The following is a 19,100-nucleotide window of genomic DNA, read 5'->3' on the forward strand; positions in this document are numbered from 1 at the left end:
CAGTGGGCTAAACATCCGACTCTTGATTTCAGCTGAGGTCATCATCAAGCCCTGGATGGGGCTCTGCGCTAACAGGGCTGAGCCTGCTTGGGATTTTCTCTCTCCCTCCCTCTCTCTCTGCTCCTTCCCTGCTCACACTTTTTCTCTCTCTCAAAATAAATAAATAAACTTAAAAAAAAACCCACAAACTTCTCAGTAATCATGCTGGGTTTTTAATTTTTTTTTTAATGTTTTATTTATTTCTGAGAGAGAGAGAGAGCGAGCGAGCAGGGTAGGGTCTCAGAGAAAGGGAGACACAGAATCTGAAACAGGCTCTAGGCTCTGAGCTGGCTGTCAGCAGGGCTTGAACCCACGAACCATGAGATCATGACCTGAGTCAAAGTGGGAGGCTCAACCGACTGAGCCACCCAGGTGCCCCAATATTGTTAATAATAAAACTGAGATTATTGTTTTGGTTCAAATGCTTTACATGTAATATGTATATGTGATTATACAGACATCTATGTGTATGTAAGTATACAGAAAAGGGAATAAGTAATATGTTACTCTTGTTAGGATCAAGATTTTCAGCATGAGGAATCCCTCCTCATCAGGGAAATACAAATCAAAACCACACTGAGATACTACCTCACGCCAGTCAGAGTGGCTAAAATGAGCAAATCAGAGAACTCTAGATGCTGGCGAGGATGTGGAGAAATGGGCACCCTCCTACACTGTTGGTGGGAATGTAAACTGGTGCAGCCCCTCTGGAAAACAGTGTGGAGGTTCCTCAGGAAACTAACGATAGAACTCCCCTATGACCCAGCAATAGCACTGCTAGGAATTTACCCAAGGGATACAGAAATGCTGATGCATAGGAGCACATGGACCCCAATGTTCATAGCAGCACTGTCAACAATAGCTAAAACATGGAAAGAGCCTAAGTGTCCATCAACAGATGAATGGATCAAGAAGATGTGGTTTATCTATACTGTGGAATACTACATGGCAATGAGAAAGAATGAAATCTGGCCATGTGTAGCAACATGGATGGACTTTGAGGTTGTTATGCTGAGTGAAATAAGTCAGGCAGAGAAGGACAAATATCATATGTTTGCACATATAGGAGGATTAGGAGGAACTTAACGGAGGACCATGGGGGAGACGGGGGGAAATCGTGGGGGAAAGGGAGAGAGGCAAACCATGAGAGACTCTTGAATGCTGAGAACAAACTGAGGACTGATGGATGTGGGAGGGAGGGGGGAGATGGGCATGGAGGAGGGCACTTGTGGGGATGAGCACTGGGTGTTATATGGAAACCAACTTGACAATAAACTATTTGTTAAAAAAAAAAAAAAAAGATTTTCAGCATGAGGAAAAAAGATATAAAATCAAAGAAGTTAAAATAAAACTCTATAATGTTGGGGTGCCTGGCTGGCTCAGTCAGAAGAACATGTGACTCTTGATCTCAAGGTCATAAGTTTGAGCCCCACAGTGGGTATAGAGATTATTAAAAAAAAAAATAAACTTTTAAAAATAACTCTAATTTTAAGTCTGAATGAGAGATAGCATTATAAATACATGATTTTTTTTAAAAGAGAAAAACATACTTATTGGCTAACTCTGTCCACAGAAAAACTGACCAAACCAGTAGCATTCAGATTTTGGTCAATAAAAGAATGAGAGTTTCTTGAAGAAATTGCTAATTTCAGGCCTCGGAGAAGAAATACACTTAAAGAGTCTGGAACATTTCATCACAAGAAATAAAGGAGATTATTATCAAAAAGGAGTATGGAGATCAAGCCAAAAGACTCAGAGTCAACTTTAGGAAGCTCTCATTGACCAAAGACGGAGTTATTTGAGTATTAGGAAGAATGATAGCTGTATTTGATTGGAACATATTTAAAAACCTATGAGTCATAAGTGATACTAAGAAAAAAATGAAGAAACTTTCATTTGTTTCTTTGGAGAATCTTAGGGAACCAATTAATTATGCTGAAAACTAGTAAACAGAGGGAGAGCTTTGCATCTTCCTTTCCTAGAGGAGATATCTCTCAGAGTAACTGCTGAGGTGAAGTTCTTCTTTATAGAAGTAATCCAGCTAAATAATGAAAAAGGAATGAAGGAATTTGAGTATACCATTTTGCAACCTTTAAAAAGTAGGCTCCAGCATGGAGCCCAGTGAGGGACTTGAACTCACAACTGTGAGATTAAGACCTGAGCTGAGATCAAGAGTCAGATGCTTTTCCCAACTGAGCCACCCTGGAGCCCCTACAACTTCTAATGAAATCGTGGAACTAGCAACAATGATGAGTAGTTGCTAAAACTATTAGGCGAAGTTGTAATAGGGAATGGATGGATCAGGCTGATAATAGCTAAACCCGCATGTTCAGCAGCAGAAGTATACAACTCAACACCACCGCTTTTGCCCTCCACATCCTCCCTAAAGGAACCTGAATGTGACTGAGCCTCAGGTCCAAATCTAAACCACCAGTTGATAAGCAATACAACAGAGGGATAGAAGACATCCCAGCAATGTTACTGACATCTTTATAAACCTTAAAGGACAAAACCCTGATTTCCTCAATGGATTGTTGGGGGCTGGGGGGATTTAATGTAATATTTGTAATCCCCATTTGTTGGGATTCTGATTTATAGAAATCAACTATTGTTTTTTTTAATGAAGGAACTGGGGAAATTTGAACACTAATCAGATATTTATGAATTTAAGAAATTAATCGAGTTTTACAGTGTTATGATAGTTTGCTTAAATTAAGAATCTTTAGGGGCATGTGGATGGCTCAGTCGGTCAAGTGTCCGACTTTAGCTCAGGTCATGATCTTGCATGTTTGTGGGTTCGAGCCCTGCAACAGGTTCTGTGCTGACAGCTTGGAGTCTGGAGCCTGCTTCGGATTTTGTGTCTCCCTCTCTCTCTCTGCCCCTCCCCCACTCGTGCTCGCTCATGCGCACGCGCTTTCTCTCTCCCCTCTTCTCTCAAAAATGAATAAACATTAAAAAATTTTAGGGGCGCCTGGGTGGCTTAGTCGGTTAAGCGTCCGACTTTCGCTTAGGTCATGATCTCGCGGTTCGTGGGTTCGAGCCCCGCGTCGGGCTCTGTGCTGACTGCCAGCTCAGAGCCTGGAGCCTGTTTCAGTCTGTGACTCCCTCTCTCTATGACCCTCCCCTGCTCACGCTGTCTCTCTCTCTCTCTCTCTCTCTCTCTCCTAGAAATAAAAAAAAAAAAAAAAAAAAATTAAAAAATTTTAATTTAGAATCTTTATCTTTCAGAGATATATGCTGAAATATGTACAGATGAAATTACATGAAGTTCGGGATTTCTTTCAAGATAACCTACTGGGGTTTGAGGAGTGGATTAGGAAATATATGAAATAATACTGGCCATGAGTTAAGAATTGTCAAGATAGGTGATAGGTATGTGGTAGTTCTTCATACTATTTTCTCTACTTTTATAAATGTTTGAAGGTTTTCATAAGAAATTTTTAAAGAAAGAGAGAGTATACATTTTCCTGATGGAGCTGTTCAGGAAAATAATGGTTCCATTATCTCCATCTCTTCTGTCCCAGCAAAGTTTTGATGAACCAATTCAGTTTTTATTCTTTGGCCTATGAGTCTTCCTTTTAAAAAAAAAAAAAAAATTGAATTGCAGTCAGGATAAATACCGACATGGTGTAGAGAGTCCTCTTATCTCACCCTATGAGACCAACACTGGGACTCACACTGGGGACAGGTTTGTGGCAAAAGTACAAACAACCAAAACAGTTTCTCTGACAACGACAATGATCATGATGATGATGACGACGACAAAACTCCTCTGTTCTTAAGAGCTCTAAGGGGATAACTCTAGTATTCCACGAAAAAAGTAACTTTCCAGATTGCCAGCACTGGCTCCAAACCAGAGCCCCACTAAATAAACCCTAAATTCAATTTTCTCAGGTAATGAGGAATGGTGGGACACCTGCTGTTCTGCTTCTAACCAGCAGGTGGCACTAATGTCCCAACTAGGACATCACAGCCACTTGGGTCCCTGGAATCCAAGCCTTGAGTTATTTATAATTACCCTTCTTTTCTTACCTGCTCAAAAAGCGTTCCCTCTAACCTATCAGCTTCATATACAGGACTGTGTATGGGAGAGCTGTCTGAGAAACAGCTTTGTTTGGCTGGGCTAAAATGATTCAAGATGGTCTTTTTATAAAAATAAGGCTGTACTTTTCCAACAGCAATCCAGACTTGAAAACGATTTGCCTTCTTAGGAAGGGAGCAGCAACAAGGCTGTGTGACCACGTGAACACTACCAAGCTGCCACTGCTCTTGAGTATGATGGAAGCAACAAGCTTGTGCTTACCAGCCCATATATAAACCCAGCTATTAAGGTGCTCGCTGTGGACTGAATATTTGTGACCCTCAAAATTCAAGCTGAGGCCCTTACCTCCTACGTGATATATTTAGAGGTGGGGGCCTTTGAGAGGTAATTAGTTTTAGATGAGGTTATAAAAGCAGAGTCCCTATGCTGAGGGCATTTGTGCGATGAATTCATCCCACGAATGCCCTTAGAAAAGGATGAAGAGACATGAGATCTCTTTCTCTGCACCCACGCACCAAGGAAAGGTCACGTGAGGAGATAACCAGGACTAGGGGCCCCACCATGAACCTGGACATGCTGACACTCTGATCTCAGACTTCCAGCCTTCAGAACCATGAGAACAAGGTGTCTGTTGTTTAAGCCACCTAAGTCATGGTACAGGCATACCTCATTTCATTGTGCTTCACTTTACTACACTTCAAAGATACTGCATTTTTTACAAATTCAAAGTTTGTGGCATCCTTACATCAAGTAAATCTATCTGTGTCATTTTTCCAACAGCATTTGCTCACCTGTGTCTGTGTCACATTTTTGTAATTCTCCCGATATTTCAAAATTTTCATTATTGTTATTATATCTGTTACGGTGATATGTGATCAGTGATTATGGCTCACTGAAAACTCAGATGATAGCATTTTTTAGCAATAAACTTTTTAAAGTCTGTACACTTTTTAAAAAATACAACGCTGTTGCACACTTATAGACTATAGTATAGTGTAAACATAACTTTTTATATGCATGGGGAAACCAAAAAATTCATCTGACTTCTTTATTGTGGTGGTCTGGATCCAAACTGCAATATCTCTAAGGCCACCTGTATTTCATTATAGAAGCCCAAACTGACTAAGGCAGTGCTATAATTAACCAGGCTTGTTTTAAGATCATCAGAGACGAAGAAAGGTCTACACCAAAGCAGGATTACAAGCCTTCACTCCACCCTTCACTCCACCCTTCACTCCACCCTTCTCAAGCATCAAACGGTCCACACTCTGAGTCTCCAAAGAGCCAGTTTGGACCCAGCTGAGCAGACTTCTAACAACCTGCCAACACACAAACCAGTGAAAAAATCCCATTTCAGCATACAAATGATCAGGAAGTTCTGGGTTTAGGCCACAACAGCTCTGTTCCCAGGCCATTCCCTCTCTCACCCTGGTTCACGGCCACACACAGAGAAGAAACGTTTGGGGCTAACCATAGGAGGCCACATATCTTCTAGTTCCTTCTAGGCAACGTCCATGCCAAGCAACAGTGAGCCCAAACTTCACAGGCCCTACCTGGAAGTGCAAAATAATGGTCCAGATGAGGCCCAGGGTCAACTTGGGGTTGCCATCGGTGATGTCATCGTTGCGAATATTCACTAGTTTCACCTGGAAAAGAAATAGAGGCTGATCTCAGAGCTCTGGGACTTTTGGTTTTGATTTCATTTTTGCAGATTTTCATCCTTCTATCCAATTAAACTGTGCATGCTATGTGTGCGCCCGCTCAGCTCTGAGTCTGAACATTTGTACTGATGCATAACTACCACCGCAGCCAGGATAATGGGACACTTCCGTCACCCCAAAAAGGACTTTATGCTGCTCCTCTGTGGTCACACCCTGCCCCCACCCCTAATTCCTGGCAACCACTGATCCGTTCCCCTCTTACTTGTTCTAGAATGTCTATGGGTAGAATCAGTATGTAAGTTTTTGATACTGGGTTTTTTTTCTACTCAGCACGATGCCCTGGAGATCTCCATCCTCGTTCCCTGCATCACCAGTATGCTCCTCTTTACTGCTGAGTAGTATTCCATCACATCAACAGACTACAGTGTGTTTACCCATTCACCCACTGAAGAGCATTCGAGCTGTTTCCAGTTTGGGACAGTGATGAATAAAGCTCCTAGACTCATGAGCATATGCTTTCATTCCTACAGGGTAAATTCCCAGGCGTGGGACTGCTGGGTCATATGGTATATGTTTAGCTTTATACAAAACTGCCAAACTCGCTTCCAGCGTGATTGTACCATTTTGCATTCCCATCAGCAAGGCGACCTTATAAGCACATGGTATTGTGAGTTGCTTTTTATTAAGTCAACACAGCCCTGATTTTTTTTTCTTTTCTCCCCGTGGGAAAGAGTAGCAAGCTCCTCTCCCTTACCCTTTGGCCTGCTCTCACCTCCATTTTCCCTCCTCTGCAAAATATCCACACCTGCCCATGCCTCCACTTGCATCTGCTTTTACCCGTGAACTCTCATTCTAACAACACAATGTGCATAAACACACAGGCCCTATCCACCGCTAGGGTGACCAACTGTCCCACATGCTGGAAACTGAGAGATTTCCTGGGGTGTGGGATTTTCAGTGCTGAAACTGTGAGTGCACCAGGAAAAGCAGCTCAGCCCCTGCGAGCCTCTTCTGTCAGACCCTCACCGGAGTTCCTGTTCAATTCTGACAAACTGCCCTTAAGCTGGTCTTCCTTTATCTCATCAATTGAACTGAAATCTGTGTGTCTCTAAAGAACTCTGGTGACCTCACTTCTCCCCTACACGAACAGTGACCTGGTACCACAGGCTAAATGCTGTGTCCCTCCAAGAGTCATATGTTAAGTTCTAACACCCACTGTGATGGAATTTGCAGGTGGTGCCTTGGGAGGAGATTAAATTATGAGGGTAAAGCCCACGTGAATGGGAACGGTGCCCTTCTAAAAGAGACCCCAGAGAGCTCCCTTGCCGACCCCCCTCCCTACCATGTGAGGACACAGCCAGAAGACTGTGGTCCAAGAACCAGAAAACAGGACCTCACCAGACACTGAATCTGCTAGTGCCTTACTCTTGGACTTCCCATCTCCAGAACTATGAGAAATACATTTCTGTTGTTTATAAGCCACCACGCGAAGTATTTTTGTTACAGCAGCCTGAACAGACTAAGACACCTGTATCTCCATCTCCTCATCTGTACACTGTGGATAGGAGAGGCTACCCTTCTAGATTGAGAACACAGTTTTCTAATCACCAATCGCAGACCCACAGTTGGGAGGATGTGGCCACATCCATGTTCCTCAGCCCCACTCCTGTCAGCTTGCCCCTTCTATTCTGAAGTCTACTTTATAAACCACTTTCCAATCTCTACTAACTCTTGATGACTTCAGCACCTAACTCCTAAAAGTGGCAATCTTATTAGCACTCATCTCAATGACCCAAATATCACCCCATCTGCACAATTCATGTACCTTCTCCATTCTGCAGACTTCTATTTTTCCTCTACTTTGAACACCTACACAGCTACAACTTGGACCTCCCCACTACAGAGCTGCTCTACAGTTCTCCCTGCCCTTCTCTGAGTCTGCTGTTCTTATCCGCACATACTTTAATTTGATTGTAATAACCAAATCTACCCTCGGTCCTTATTTAGACTTGCAGCTAATCGATTCTTCTCAATCTCCTTGGCTATTAAGAACCCCCAGGGTCCCTCCAGGTCTACACACAGACATTTCCAATCTTGCTTTCTCCAGTACCCTAAACACTGCTTCTAATTCTCCCACCACTTTTCATTTGTCAATTTATTTCAACAAATATTTATTAAGTGTCCATTAAGGACCATTCATTATGCCAGGTGATGAAGAGAAAAATGTGGAGGAAGATCCCACTCCCGGTCCTCACGGGGCCTACAGTATACGAGAGCAAACAGAAATAATAAAGTAGTAGATATCATATTGGAAGTAAACTGCTCTGGAAGCACAGAGAAAGAGAATTTCCCAAGTTAATGAGAAATACTGATAAGAGTGATGAAAATGAACTAACTCTAAAAATATGCATACCATTCAACGTCCAGCTTGGCCAGAGCGATTGCCTGGCGCCCACGGCTAGACTGATCTCTTCCACACGGCGGGCTCCAAGCAGACAAACTCTCTGACCCCCCTCGTCCATCTTCCTTTCCGCCACGCACCACCCCTGCATCTTTATACCTCCCTCCTTCCTTTTCCCAGTATCTCAAAGAAAGGGGCATTTTGCTTTTCTTTTTCAAAGATAATCACACCAGCTGTGCTTAGGATCTCACTCTCAATCTCTGAATTTGTTTCCATCCATTAGAAAGCGGGGCAGAGGGACAGTGTATAGAAACAGCACGGACAGTGGCAGGAGCACTGAACTCCACGGCAAGAGGCCTGGGTGGAAGTCCCAGCTCTGTTCCAGCTTGTGTGCTCTGGTGCAGGTCACTTCACCCAGCCAGATCTCACTTTCCTTATCTAGGAAATGAAGACACCGGGCTGGAACCTCTCTGTGGCATCTCCCAGGGCTAATATTTTGTCACTGTCAGCACTCCTCCTCACTCTCATTTCCATCTGCCTCCGTTCACTGGCTTCTCCTATTATGTCTAAAAACGTGGAAAACTTCTTTTTCCCTTCCTATATCCAGGCCCGCTAAACTCCAAGTGCTCTTCTGCTCTACTCAGACTGTTCTCAAGTCACCAATGCTTGACAGCCTCAGACCTCATGAGGCACCAACACAATGGCCAATCCTGACCAGCCCCTCATCTACTCTTCAGGGTCATGTAGCATTCTGGTTTTTCCTCTTCCTGGATGATGTACTTTTTTTCTATCTTCTTTGCCAATTTACTTTTCATCATCTTCCTTTTGACCACCACCTTAGGTTCATAAGTCTCAATCTCTAGCATCTTGCTCTTCTCTGTTAACACTCTCCCACTCAGGAAAGGCCCTAAGTTCTATGCAGGACCTACCAAATGATTTGTCCAGGCATAATGCAATTGTTCACTAGCAAACAAGACTCAGACTGGACTAGTCAGATGTAGCAATCACTGAGGGCTCACTAGGAGCACTGAGAACATCCTTAAGTAGGGCCAGTGTCAACAATCCATGGCAGAATAGGGAAAGCATGGAGTAGTCTTACCTGCCGCTGCTTTAGGAAGTCCAGGGCAATCTGCACATTCTGCAGCCTATGAAAACGCATCCTGCCCTTCTCGCGGGGCTGCAAACAAACAAAAAGAGATGGTAATTTTAGCTACACCAATTTACCCATGCAGACCCCCATCCTTTGTCATTTCAGAGACTGAAAGACCACACAGAATTCCTTGTGGTGGAAGCCAGTCATGGGAGCATTATATAAAGCACCCCTTGGTGGCAGGGCCTATGTGTGTTTCGCCGTGCTCTCTGAGGCCTCCATGCTTGTTTACCACTGTGTCTCTCGTGAACACACAGTGTGTTTGGACTACTTGTGCCGAATCGGTGCCGCAGCTCCTGGACAGGGTCTTCTGTGGCCACGTTCGGCAGAACCTGATTTTGGATGTGCGGTTAATGGGAACGAGACTCGGACTCTGTGGCTCCTAAAATGACAGTTAAATGCTATTTTAAGGGAAGGGCAGAAAGTCCTAATTGCATATTGCACAGTAATTAGAGCCAACCTTATTAAAAACCTGGCAAAAGAAGCTAGAGGTAGCCAATTTTAAACCAGGGAATGAAGAATTATACATGCTCAATAAACAAGTGAAAAACTCAAAAATGAGAAAGAAAAATCAGGAAGAAACCTATTTTCCAGACAGATGGGTGTCCATTTAGGAAAGTCACGCTGGACCTCAACAAGAAATACTGAGAGCAACGAAAACCTTGATGATGTAGGGCCACTCGACAATGTACTCCAAAGAAAGGTATTTCCTGCTTGTCTCTCAGCCCCGGACGTCATACAAGCCACCAGAGAGAAGCTCATCTCCATCCCATGCCTCTGGCACCCTGTCCACAGCCCAGCTACTATCCATCCAAATGTGGCTGAAATTGGTGGCCAGTGACAGCATGCAGGGGTGGCTATCTGTCTCTGGAACCTTTTCTCTTTCTCATTTTCTAATGTTGCATTTATTTTACTAAAATTGGGACTGAAACATCACTCTTACTAGATTATATATAACCAACTCATTTGTAAATGTCAAAGTGGTACTAATTAAAGGCTGATGAAAAAGGTAGCTTATGTGGCCAGATGCCTGTACAGAGGCAATATTGCCCCAGGTTGAAACACACAAAAAGTAACCAAATGCGTGTAAAGGTTAAGAAGAGAAGCATTTCTCTGGGAGCCCCCAACCCTTCTAAGCAACACTCTCAGATGCGGATAATCTACAGAGATGTTGAGGCCTCTCTGGGCCACAGGATAACTTCTCACATCAAAAATTTTAGGAAAAATCCTTCTAGCAAGAGCCTCTTTCCAGTCATTTCAGCTAAACTACTTTTGAACATGGCTTTGAGGATGACAGAGCCTATGAAAGTGAAGAGTCCAAGGCAATGGGAAGGGAGACTGAAGAGGTGAATAATGACTTTAAGAGGACAGGAAATAGAGATAAAGCCTAAACCCTGTTTCTGGAGAAAGATTACAGGCTATAATTTAGGGCCCACACAGGAAATGCCCTTCTCACACACTCTTTTATCTTTACTCCTTGGTACTCCCCGCCAACAATAAATACCCTAAAAACATGCAGGTTAAAATCTCTGTCCTCTACAGCAACTTGAGATATTATTGACCAAGGCAGGTATCTCCATGCAGTGAGTGGTTTGCAAACAACAGGCTGTTTTGAAAACAAATGACATGGTGTGTGGTGAGAACTTGGAGGCTACAGAGGGTGGAGAGAGAGTGAGAGTTAGTCTGAAGTGTGGAGCTGAGACCAATTAACCATCATGCCTTCAGCTAAACTTTCCACAGTTCTGCAATCCAGACTCAGACTAACACAGCAAGGCCACCAGAAAGCTACAGGTCTACAGGTCACAAAGGCTCTTGACACCTCCAAACACCATTATTCTTCTTGTGCCAACCACTCTCAGATAAGCAAAACAATCCCCACTCCAGGATCATCTAGCAGTGGCAAGAGGCACAATTAGTTTTAACCACTTTCTTTGGGACCAAAAATCCCCAGGTGCAGAGGGAAGAGGCAATTGGCAACTGAGCTACTTGTTGACCTCGAGAACCTCAGACTCTCTGATGGCCCTGCAGTGCTGGCTGGGGTCCTGGCATCCCAGGAGGACCTACTACATCATCCTCATCTTCCTCCTCCTGCTCCTCGCTGTTTGTATGGCGCCAGGAGGGCATGCTCACCAGACGGAGGGTCTTCAGCCCTGCTGGCTCCTTTGGCCACCAACCAAGGCAAAAACATGACAGAGTGACAGGAAATTCACAACACAAAAATGAGAAGGAAATGAATGCAACATTAAAAAAAAAAAGTGAAAATATATATGAAAATACCCTCCCACATCCCCAAACATGCAAAACCAAATCAAGACCAGATCACATGGTTTTACTGAACACTTATGATGAAACACATCTTCAGTTCTCCATGGCTGCCCACCCTCTCTTTCTGTGAATCAACTAAAGGAGAAAGGGATTATGAGAATAACCATGAAAGATATCTGGATGGTTCTCAGTGAAAAGATGATATCCTATGAATATCTGCATAAACAACCTGCACGTTTTCAAAGGTTAGGGAGTGTCCAGACTGTTTCGTAAGTAATGTGACCAATAAGAATCACTTTCAACATAAAACCCCTACAAGTTCATCAAATATCCCAGCCAAATTGCCCAAAATGTAACTTTGTGAGTGAAGAGTAAAGACCGGCAATGTGAAAGTGACATTTTGATTACTTATGAAATGTATAGATGACAGCCGGATAAGAAATGGATTTCACCAGTAGTAGCTGTGCTAATAAAAGCATCTGTCAATTTTAATCCCATTAAAAATTATAAAAGTAGGGGCACCTGGGTGGCTCAGTCAGTTAAGCACCTGACTCTTGATTTCAGCTCAGGTCATGATCTCACAGTCATGAGATGGAGACCCATATTGAGCCCCACACTGGGAGCAGAACCTGCTTAGGATTCTCTCTCCCTCTCTCCCTCTAGCCCTCTCCCACTTGGGCTCTCTTAGGGAGAAAATTATTATAAAAATAATTCTACTTTAAGACATAAAAGATATGAAACCAAAACAGAGAGCCTATGGGAAGCCAAGCCCCAATCCTTGAAGAAGCTGAATATTACTTAAGAAGTGAAAACTAACATGCTAATTCCCTTCTTGAAATGACTAAGAATTCACCAAAGGCAATGAATGCTCAAGTTGCTTCAGTTCATTCTTTCCCCAGAGATGTTTCCAGTATTTAGCCCTGGACTTTTCTAAATGAAAACTATGTGGGGGTGCTCAGGTGGCTCAGTCAATTTAAGCATCTGACTTTTGATTTCGGCTTAGGTCATAATCTCATGGTTCATGAGATAGAGCCCCACATCAGGCTCTGTGCTGACAGCATGGAACCTGCTTGGGATTCTCTTTCTCCCTCTCTCTGTCTATCCCCCCAAAACAAAGAACCCACAAGTGGGGTTATTTTGATCCCTCAAATAAACCAAGTATAAGAACTATAATCTGGAGGCACCTGGGTGGCTCAGTTGGTTAAGCATCTGACTTCGGCTCAAGTCATGAACTCATGGCTCATGAGTTTGAGCCCCATGTCAGGCTCTGTGCTGACAGCTCAGAGCCTGGAGCCTGCTTGAGATTCTGTGTCTCCTTTCTCTGCCCCTCCCCCACTGATGCTCTGTCTCTGTCTCTCTCCCTCTCTCAAAAACGAATAAAAAGTTAAAAAAAAATAAAAAAAAAAAAACAACCAAAAAACAACTATGATCTGACAAGCCAAGAAGCTCAGGCAGATTTGCCTGTAGAAATGTAGGTGTTTCCCACAAGTAAAGCTTACTTAACACATTTGGGAGTAAGCAGGCATATTTAATTATCCAAGGAACTCAACTCTACTGGATCCAGGACTGTGTCCAGATATCATCTTCAGTACTTCTCCAAACCTCTGATGATCAGTGAATCAAAGAAGGAAGAAAGTGAGATGAATTGGAAAAAAATAACTCTTTATACTTGGGATTATTTTTAAGATTATTTATTTATTTATTTTGAGAAAGAGAGAAAGAGAGGGGGAGAGAGAGAGTATGCATGGGTGGCGAGAGGCAGAAAGAGAATCCCAAGCTGACTCCCTGCTGTCAGCAGAGCCCAACATGTGGCTTGAACTCACGAATTGTGAGATCATGACTTGAGCCAAAATTAAGAGTCGGGCACTTAATCAACTGAGTCACCCAGGCACTCCTAAATACCAGGACTTTTAAATGTAAACTTCATATCCTTAGCTGAATACAGGAAATAAAACAAGTCACAATAGATGGGAAAATAAGAGAGCCTATATAGACTAGAAAGAAAACTCTAGAAAGAAAAACTCACCTTACTAAAAAAAATCTTTATTGTTTTTCAAGTTTAATTATTTATTTATTGAAAGAGAGAGGGAGGGAGGGAGGGAGGGAGGGAGGGAGGGAGAGTGAGCGAGTGAGACACAAGAGCAGGGGAGGGGCAAAGAGAATCCCAAGCAGGCTCTACACTGTCAGTGCAAAGCCCAGTGCAGGGCTCAAACTCAGGAACCTCAAAATCATGACCCAAGCTGAAATCAAGAGTTGGACGCTTAACTGACTGAGCCACCCAGGCATCCCACTAAAAAATCTTGAAATGTGAATCTACTGTTCCTGAAATAGTGCACCGACAAGTAGATAAGGAACAAATAAGGAGAAAAAATGCATATGAAAGGAATAAAACTGATATCTGATTCCATCAAGAAATGAGAAGATGACACATTAATTCACATTAAGATGAAATTATATCATTTATCACTCTTAAGTATGACTTAGAAATAAAGTCCACCAATAAAGTCTTCTACTTATTTCTCCCACATAACAGAGAGCAGGCAGTGGCGGCCACTATCTTGGCATTCAACAAGATGGACTGGTATGTCGTTAACAGGGCCGTGTTTGCGAGGTAGGGAAGCTCACCAGTTTGATGCCCGAGAGGACCTCCAGCAGAGAGATTAGGTTGTGGCCATCCCGCAGATCTTCGTAAAGATCATTGATGTGCTTGCGGACCTGTGCATGAGAATGAAACAGATTTTTATTTGGTCTTAAAACCTTTTTTTTATCTACACAAGAATTTCTGGTTCTAGGCAAACACAGATTAAAGAATTTAAATGTGAAACAATAATAAAATTCAGGAATTTTCAGTTTTGAAGTACAATATATATGAAATGGTAACACTTACCAGAAATGTATGTGTGTTTTTAAAATAGAAGCCAGACCCACTACATACTCTAGCCAACTCTAAACATTATTCAAGAAAGTCTGGACAAGGAGATGGAGAGCCAATCATCCTGAAACCTCTCAGGAATTATTATGGACTGAAATGTGATACAATGACCAATGCAGATGGAGGAGTCCAGTCAAAACCAGAAAAGCTTTCTAGAGTGCAAAGGAAACAAAAATGCTAGGTACGCAGTGTTTGATAGGATGTATTTATATTTCAACTCCTCTCTTACCAAATATTTCCAATAGTGAATTTGAGGGTTACTTTCCTTGTGAAAAAAATAATTCCAATTTTATAACTGAAACTATGGGAGGGGAAATCTCACTTTGGAAAAATATGTGGTCCATGTCAAACACTAGGCTGAATGCTATACATGTTATCTCGTCTCTCTCTCTCTCTCACATTGATAAGGCAGGTATTATTCTTATTTTACACATGAAGAAACGAGGCACAGAGATGCTAAATAACTTGCCCAAGGTCACAAGTGGGAAAACTGGCCTCAGTTTGGTCTTTCTGAATTTAATCTTTGCCATTAACTACTATGCTTTATAATCAGCCATAATCTCATTTTGTATTTATTTAATTAAAACAACTGCCCTATGAAGTTTATTCATGTATCCACAGAAGGAACTGAGGAAGCTGAGACTTTGAGAAGTTAAGGTCACATAGCTGCAGGAAGCAGCATCAGGTTTTCTGGTTTGTTAAAGTCCAGTGACAACTCCACTGGGTGACACAACACAGAATCAGAAGACTAGTAGCAGCAAGTATAAGGCAGATTAATTTTCAATATAAATAATTGTCTAGACAACGATAAAAAGGGCTGCTTTCAGAAGCTGTGGGTTTCTAGTCACTGAATTTTTTAGGCAGAGAAACTGGTATACTGGATTTCCACATCTGAGTGGAAAACTGCACTACAGTCATTTCCAATTGTAATATTCTAGCATTCCAAAGAGAATGGGAGTCAGAAAAGATCTGCGGAGCACCTGGATGGCTCATGAGGATGTGACTCTTTTTTTTTTTTTTTAAATGTTTTATTTTTATTTCTAGGAGAGAGAGAGAGACAGCGTTGAGCAGGGGAGGGTCAGAGAGAGAGGGAGTCACAGACTCTGAAACAGGCTCCAGGCTCTGAGCTGGCAGTCAGCACAGAGCCCGACGCGGGGCTCGAACCCACGAACCGCGAGATCATGACCTAAGTGAAAGTCGGACGCTTAACCCACTAAGCCACCCAGGCGCCCTGAGGATGTGACTCTTGCTCAGAGGGTTGTGAGTTCGAGCCCCATGCTGAGTGCAGAGATTACTTTAAAAAAAAAGATAAAGGCTGAAAATATCTGGTGAGACTTCCTGGAAGAGAAAGAACTGGATGGATTAGAAAATGTTTAGGCAGAAAGACAGAAGATGGGAAAACTACAGAAGACAAGGTACAGAGGTGGAAATATGCAAGATGTGTTTGTAGCTGTGTGAGTAAAGGAGTAGGAAGGTGATGGGTAGATTACCCAGTTGGAGAAAATGATTCGTGATGAATTGGGTGATAGCTTTCAAACACTGAGGAACATTTCTTTAACTTTTGTGCTATTCACAATGTGAATACGGATATAACACACTTTTTGGTTTATTCTCCAATATTAACATTTTCTCCATCACTTTAGTCTAAACAAAATAACACATACAGCTCAGACTGTAGCAGTTGTTGATTTCCATCATATAATTATTCTTACCATGACCAATTTCCAGCCACTAATATACTATCACTAAAAGTGATGTCAGGAAGAAATGTACAATAGCACACTATTATATACTTTTCCATCAGAGACACAGCAGACATAATTAACCTCAAGAGCATAGAAAATATTAACATGTAGTAAAATAATTATGAGGTGATGTGCTTTGAGTATTTACTACCATTATTTTAAATATAATTTATTTCATTGTAAGCTAATATAATTTAATATTTCCTAATGGCTGTGCTCAGCAACCAACTCACAAAATTAGTATTTAGCTCTTGTGAGCCCATGTAAGCTTAGCTCCAGCACACCAATGGCTCCAAGATTTCAAGACCTCTCCATCAAGTGGGTCCAAGGTTTCAAGCTTATACAACCATGGTACACCCCTAACAGAAATAAGCAGGTCATTAGGGTTGGAAAGATTGGATTTGGTAAGTTCAATTTTAAATATACTGAATTTATTTTATTCAAAGTTTATTTATTTATTTTGAGGGGGGAGAGGAACAGAAGAAGATGGAGAGAGACAATCCCAATCAGACTCTAAGCCACTAGCGCAGGGCTCGATCTCACAAACTATGAGATCATGACCTGAGTAGAAATCAAGAGTCAGATGCCTAACCTACTGAGTCACACAGGCACCCCTTAAATATGTTAAATTTAAAAGAGTAGCAAAGGACCTACAAGCGGTAATGTTCTGGAAGCAGCTGAAAATATCAGAATTCAATTTGGGTCAGCTGATTTAAGTTTAGAAGTCATATGCAGAGAGGTGCTAGCTAAAGACATGGGAAATGTTGGCCTTTCTGGGTTAGGGGCAAGAAAGAAGAGCAGAGTGTTAAGGACTGAGCCTGTGGGAATAGCCAAAATTAGAAGGCAGGAGATGGAAAAGAAATCAACAAAGGATGGGGTGGAAAAGGGCAGTGAAAGACCTAGAAAAAAAAAAAAAACAAGAAAGGGTAATCAAAGAAGGGATGGATGATCAGCTGTACCAAATGCTCCCGGACAAGGATAAGGACCAAGAAAGTGTTTTTTAGTTTCCCTACAAATAACAGTGTTTTTTGTGAGAATCATTTTCTAGAGTGGTAGTTAAAAGCATAAATAAATAAGTGAGGGGTGCCTGGGTGACTCAGGTCACAGGCCCAGGGTTGTGGGATCGAGCTCCATACTGGGCTCCACGCTAAGTATGGAGCCTCCTTGGGATTCCCTCTCTCTCTCCCTCTGCTCCTCTCCCCCACCTCCTTGCTCACTCTCTCCCTCTCAAAAAAAATAAAAATAAAAAAAGAATTAGAACTTAAAAATTAATGAATAAAGTGGGAAAATATGAAGTACTTGATATTAAGGGTTAAAAAGAGAAGTGACAACAATGAAGGACTTATTTTTGATATATAAGACCTGAGCATAAGGTATTAAAATCAAGTATGGGCACTGAATAATTATTTAAATGAATTATAATAGAAATGAGGACCAGTGAGGTCATATTATCAATGGGACACTAAATACCACAGAGTACTGAAAAGAAGAAGGTGGTATTTTGAAATACAAAGTTAATTTCACATCAAGGCCTCAATATTCCTTCTAAAAATGCCAATTACGTTTTACACCTACAAATAGCAAAATTCAACCACCTTACAAAAGACTTAGGTGAAAGGAGTTTATTATGTCTCTCAGTCTTTGTCTGATTATAATGACTAAATAACTATGAAAAACTATAAAAGAGAGATACAGACAGAGGTAATGGGGGAAGTGGGGGGAGCGTTTTCCCTTGGAGAATTTTCAGTAACAGAGAACAATAGTATTTTTGAAGCATATTGGACACAGCTCTGCCTAGAGATGGATAAAGTACTAGCTAACACTAGTGCTTCTATGTTCAAAAATTTTCAGATACAGAGATGGGATCTGGAGAGCTCAATTCACATCACAAGATCACACAGCTAGTAAATGGTCAGGCCAATAAAATCCAGGTCTCCACATTTGCCCCATTCCAAAGTCTTAACCTCTTCTATACAGATCAAGTTGCCTATAATTTTTCCATAAATCTCTTAAGAAAAAGTCCAATAATGGGGCATCTGGGTGGCTCAGCTGGTTAAGCGACCAACTCTTGATTTCAGCTCAGGTCATGATCTCACAATTGTGAGACTGAGTCCCACATCAGGCTCTGCACAGAGTGTGGAGCCTGCTTGGAATTCTCTCTCTCTCTCTCTCTCTCTCTCTCTCTCCTTTCTCTCTTTCTCTATCTCTCTCTCTTTCCGACACTCTCCTGCTCTCTCCCTCTCTCTCAAAATAAATAAACTTAAAAAAAAAAAGTCCAATAGCCAAAAAAAAAAACAAAAAACAACCCATAGCTAATACTGCTGTATGATATATATGAAATTTATTAAGAATAAATCCTAAGAGTTGTCATCACAAGGAAATTTTTTTTCTTTTTTTGCTCTCTCTTTTTATCATATTTATATGACATTGTGGATGCTAACTGAACTTACTGCTAAACATTTCAAAATACAGGTAACTCAAACCACTGCACTATACATATTACACTCATACAGTGATATATGTCAATTCTATCTCAATAAAACTGGAAAAGGAAAAAGAAAGAAAAAGTCCAGTGGACCAAGGATCAGATGTTTTGGATGCAGCCAGGCAAAGCCAAGACAGCTCAGCAAACATCAATGTTTATGTTTCTCTCCAACTAATACTCATGCTATTCTGTGAACAAAAAGATGAGTGAATAACTTGAACTACTCAGGTTTTTGCCTGTTTGCATTCCCTGTGAAAATCACTGTCAACATTAGTGAATGTCTCCAAAGATATATACAAATGGCTAACAAACTGACAAAAAGATATTCAATATCGTTAGCCATAAGGAAAATGTAAATCAAAACTACAGTAAGATACCAG

The 19,100-nt window shown here is 41.7% G+C and overlaps 1 protein-coding gene across 3 annotated transcripts in view; it reads right to left on the minus strand.

The window, feature by feature from the left end:
• MACF1 (microtubule actin crosslinking factor 1) overlaps positions 1–19,100 on the minus strand; it is a 317,520-nt gene that overhangs the window by 180,552 nt on the left and 117,868 nt on the right. For all 3 annotated transcript variants that reach the window (XM_039244487.1, XM_039244489.1, XM_039244488.1), the window contains exons 3-5: positions 14,184–14,273; positions 9,243–9,320; positions 5,635–5,727 (exon numbers count right to left, since the gene is read on the minus strand). In XM_039244487.1, coding sequence (XP_039100418.1) covers positions 5,635–5,727; positions 9,243–9,320; positions 14,184–14,273 — 261 coding nt within the window. The remainder of the gene's footprint in view (positions 1–5,634; positions 5,728–9,242; positions 9,321–14,183; positions 14,274–19,100) is intronic.

Source organism: Hyaena hyaena, unplaced genomic scaffold (assembly GCF_003009895.1).
Source record: "Hyaena hyaena isolate Hyena2069 unplaced genomic scaffold, ASM300989v1 scaffold_237, whole genome shotgun sequence".
NCBI classification, from domain to species: domain Eukaryota; kingdom Metazoa; phylum Chordata; class Mammalia; order Carnivora; family Hyaenidae; genus Hyaena; species Hyaena hyaena.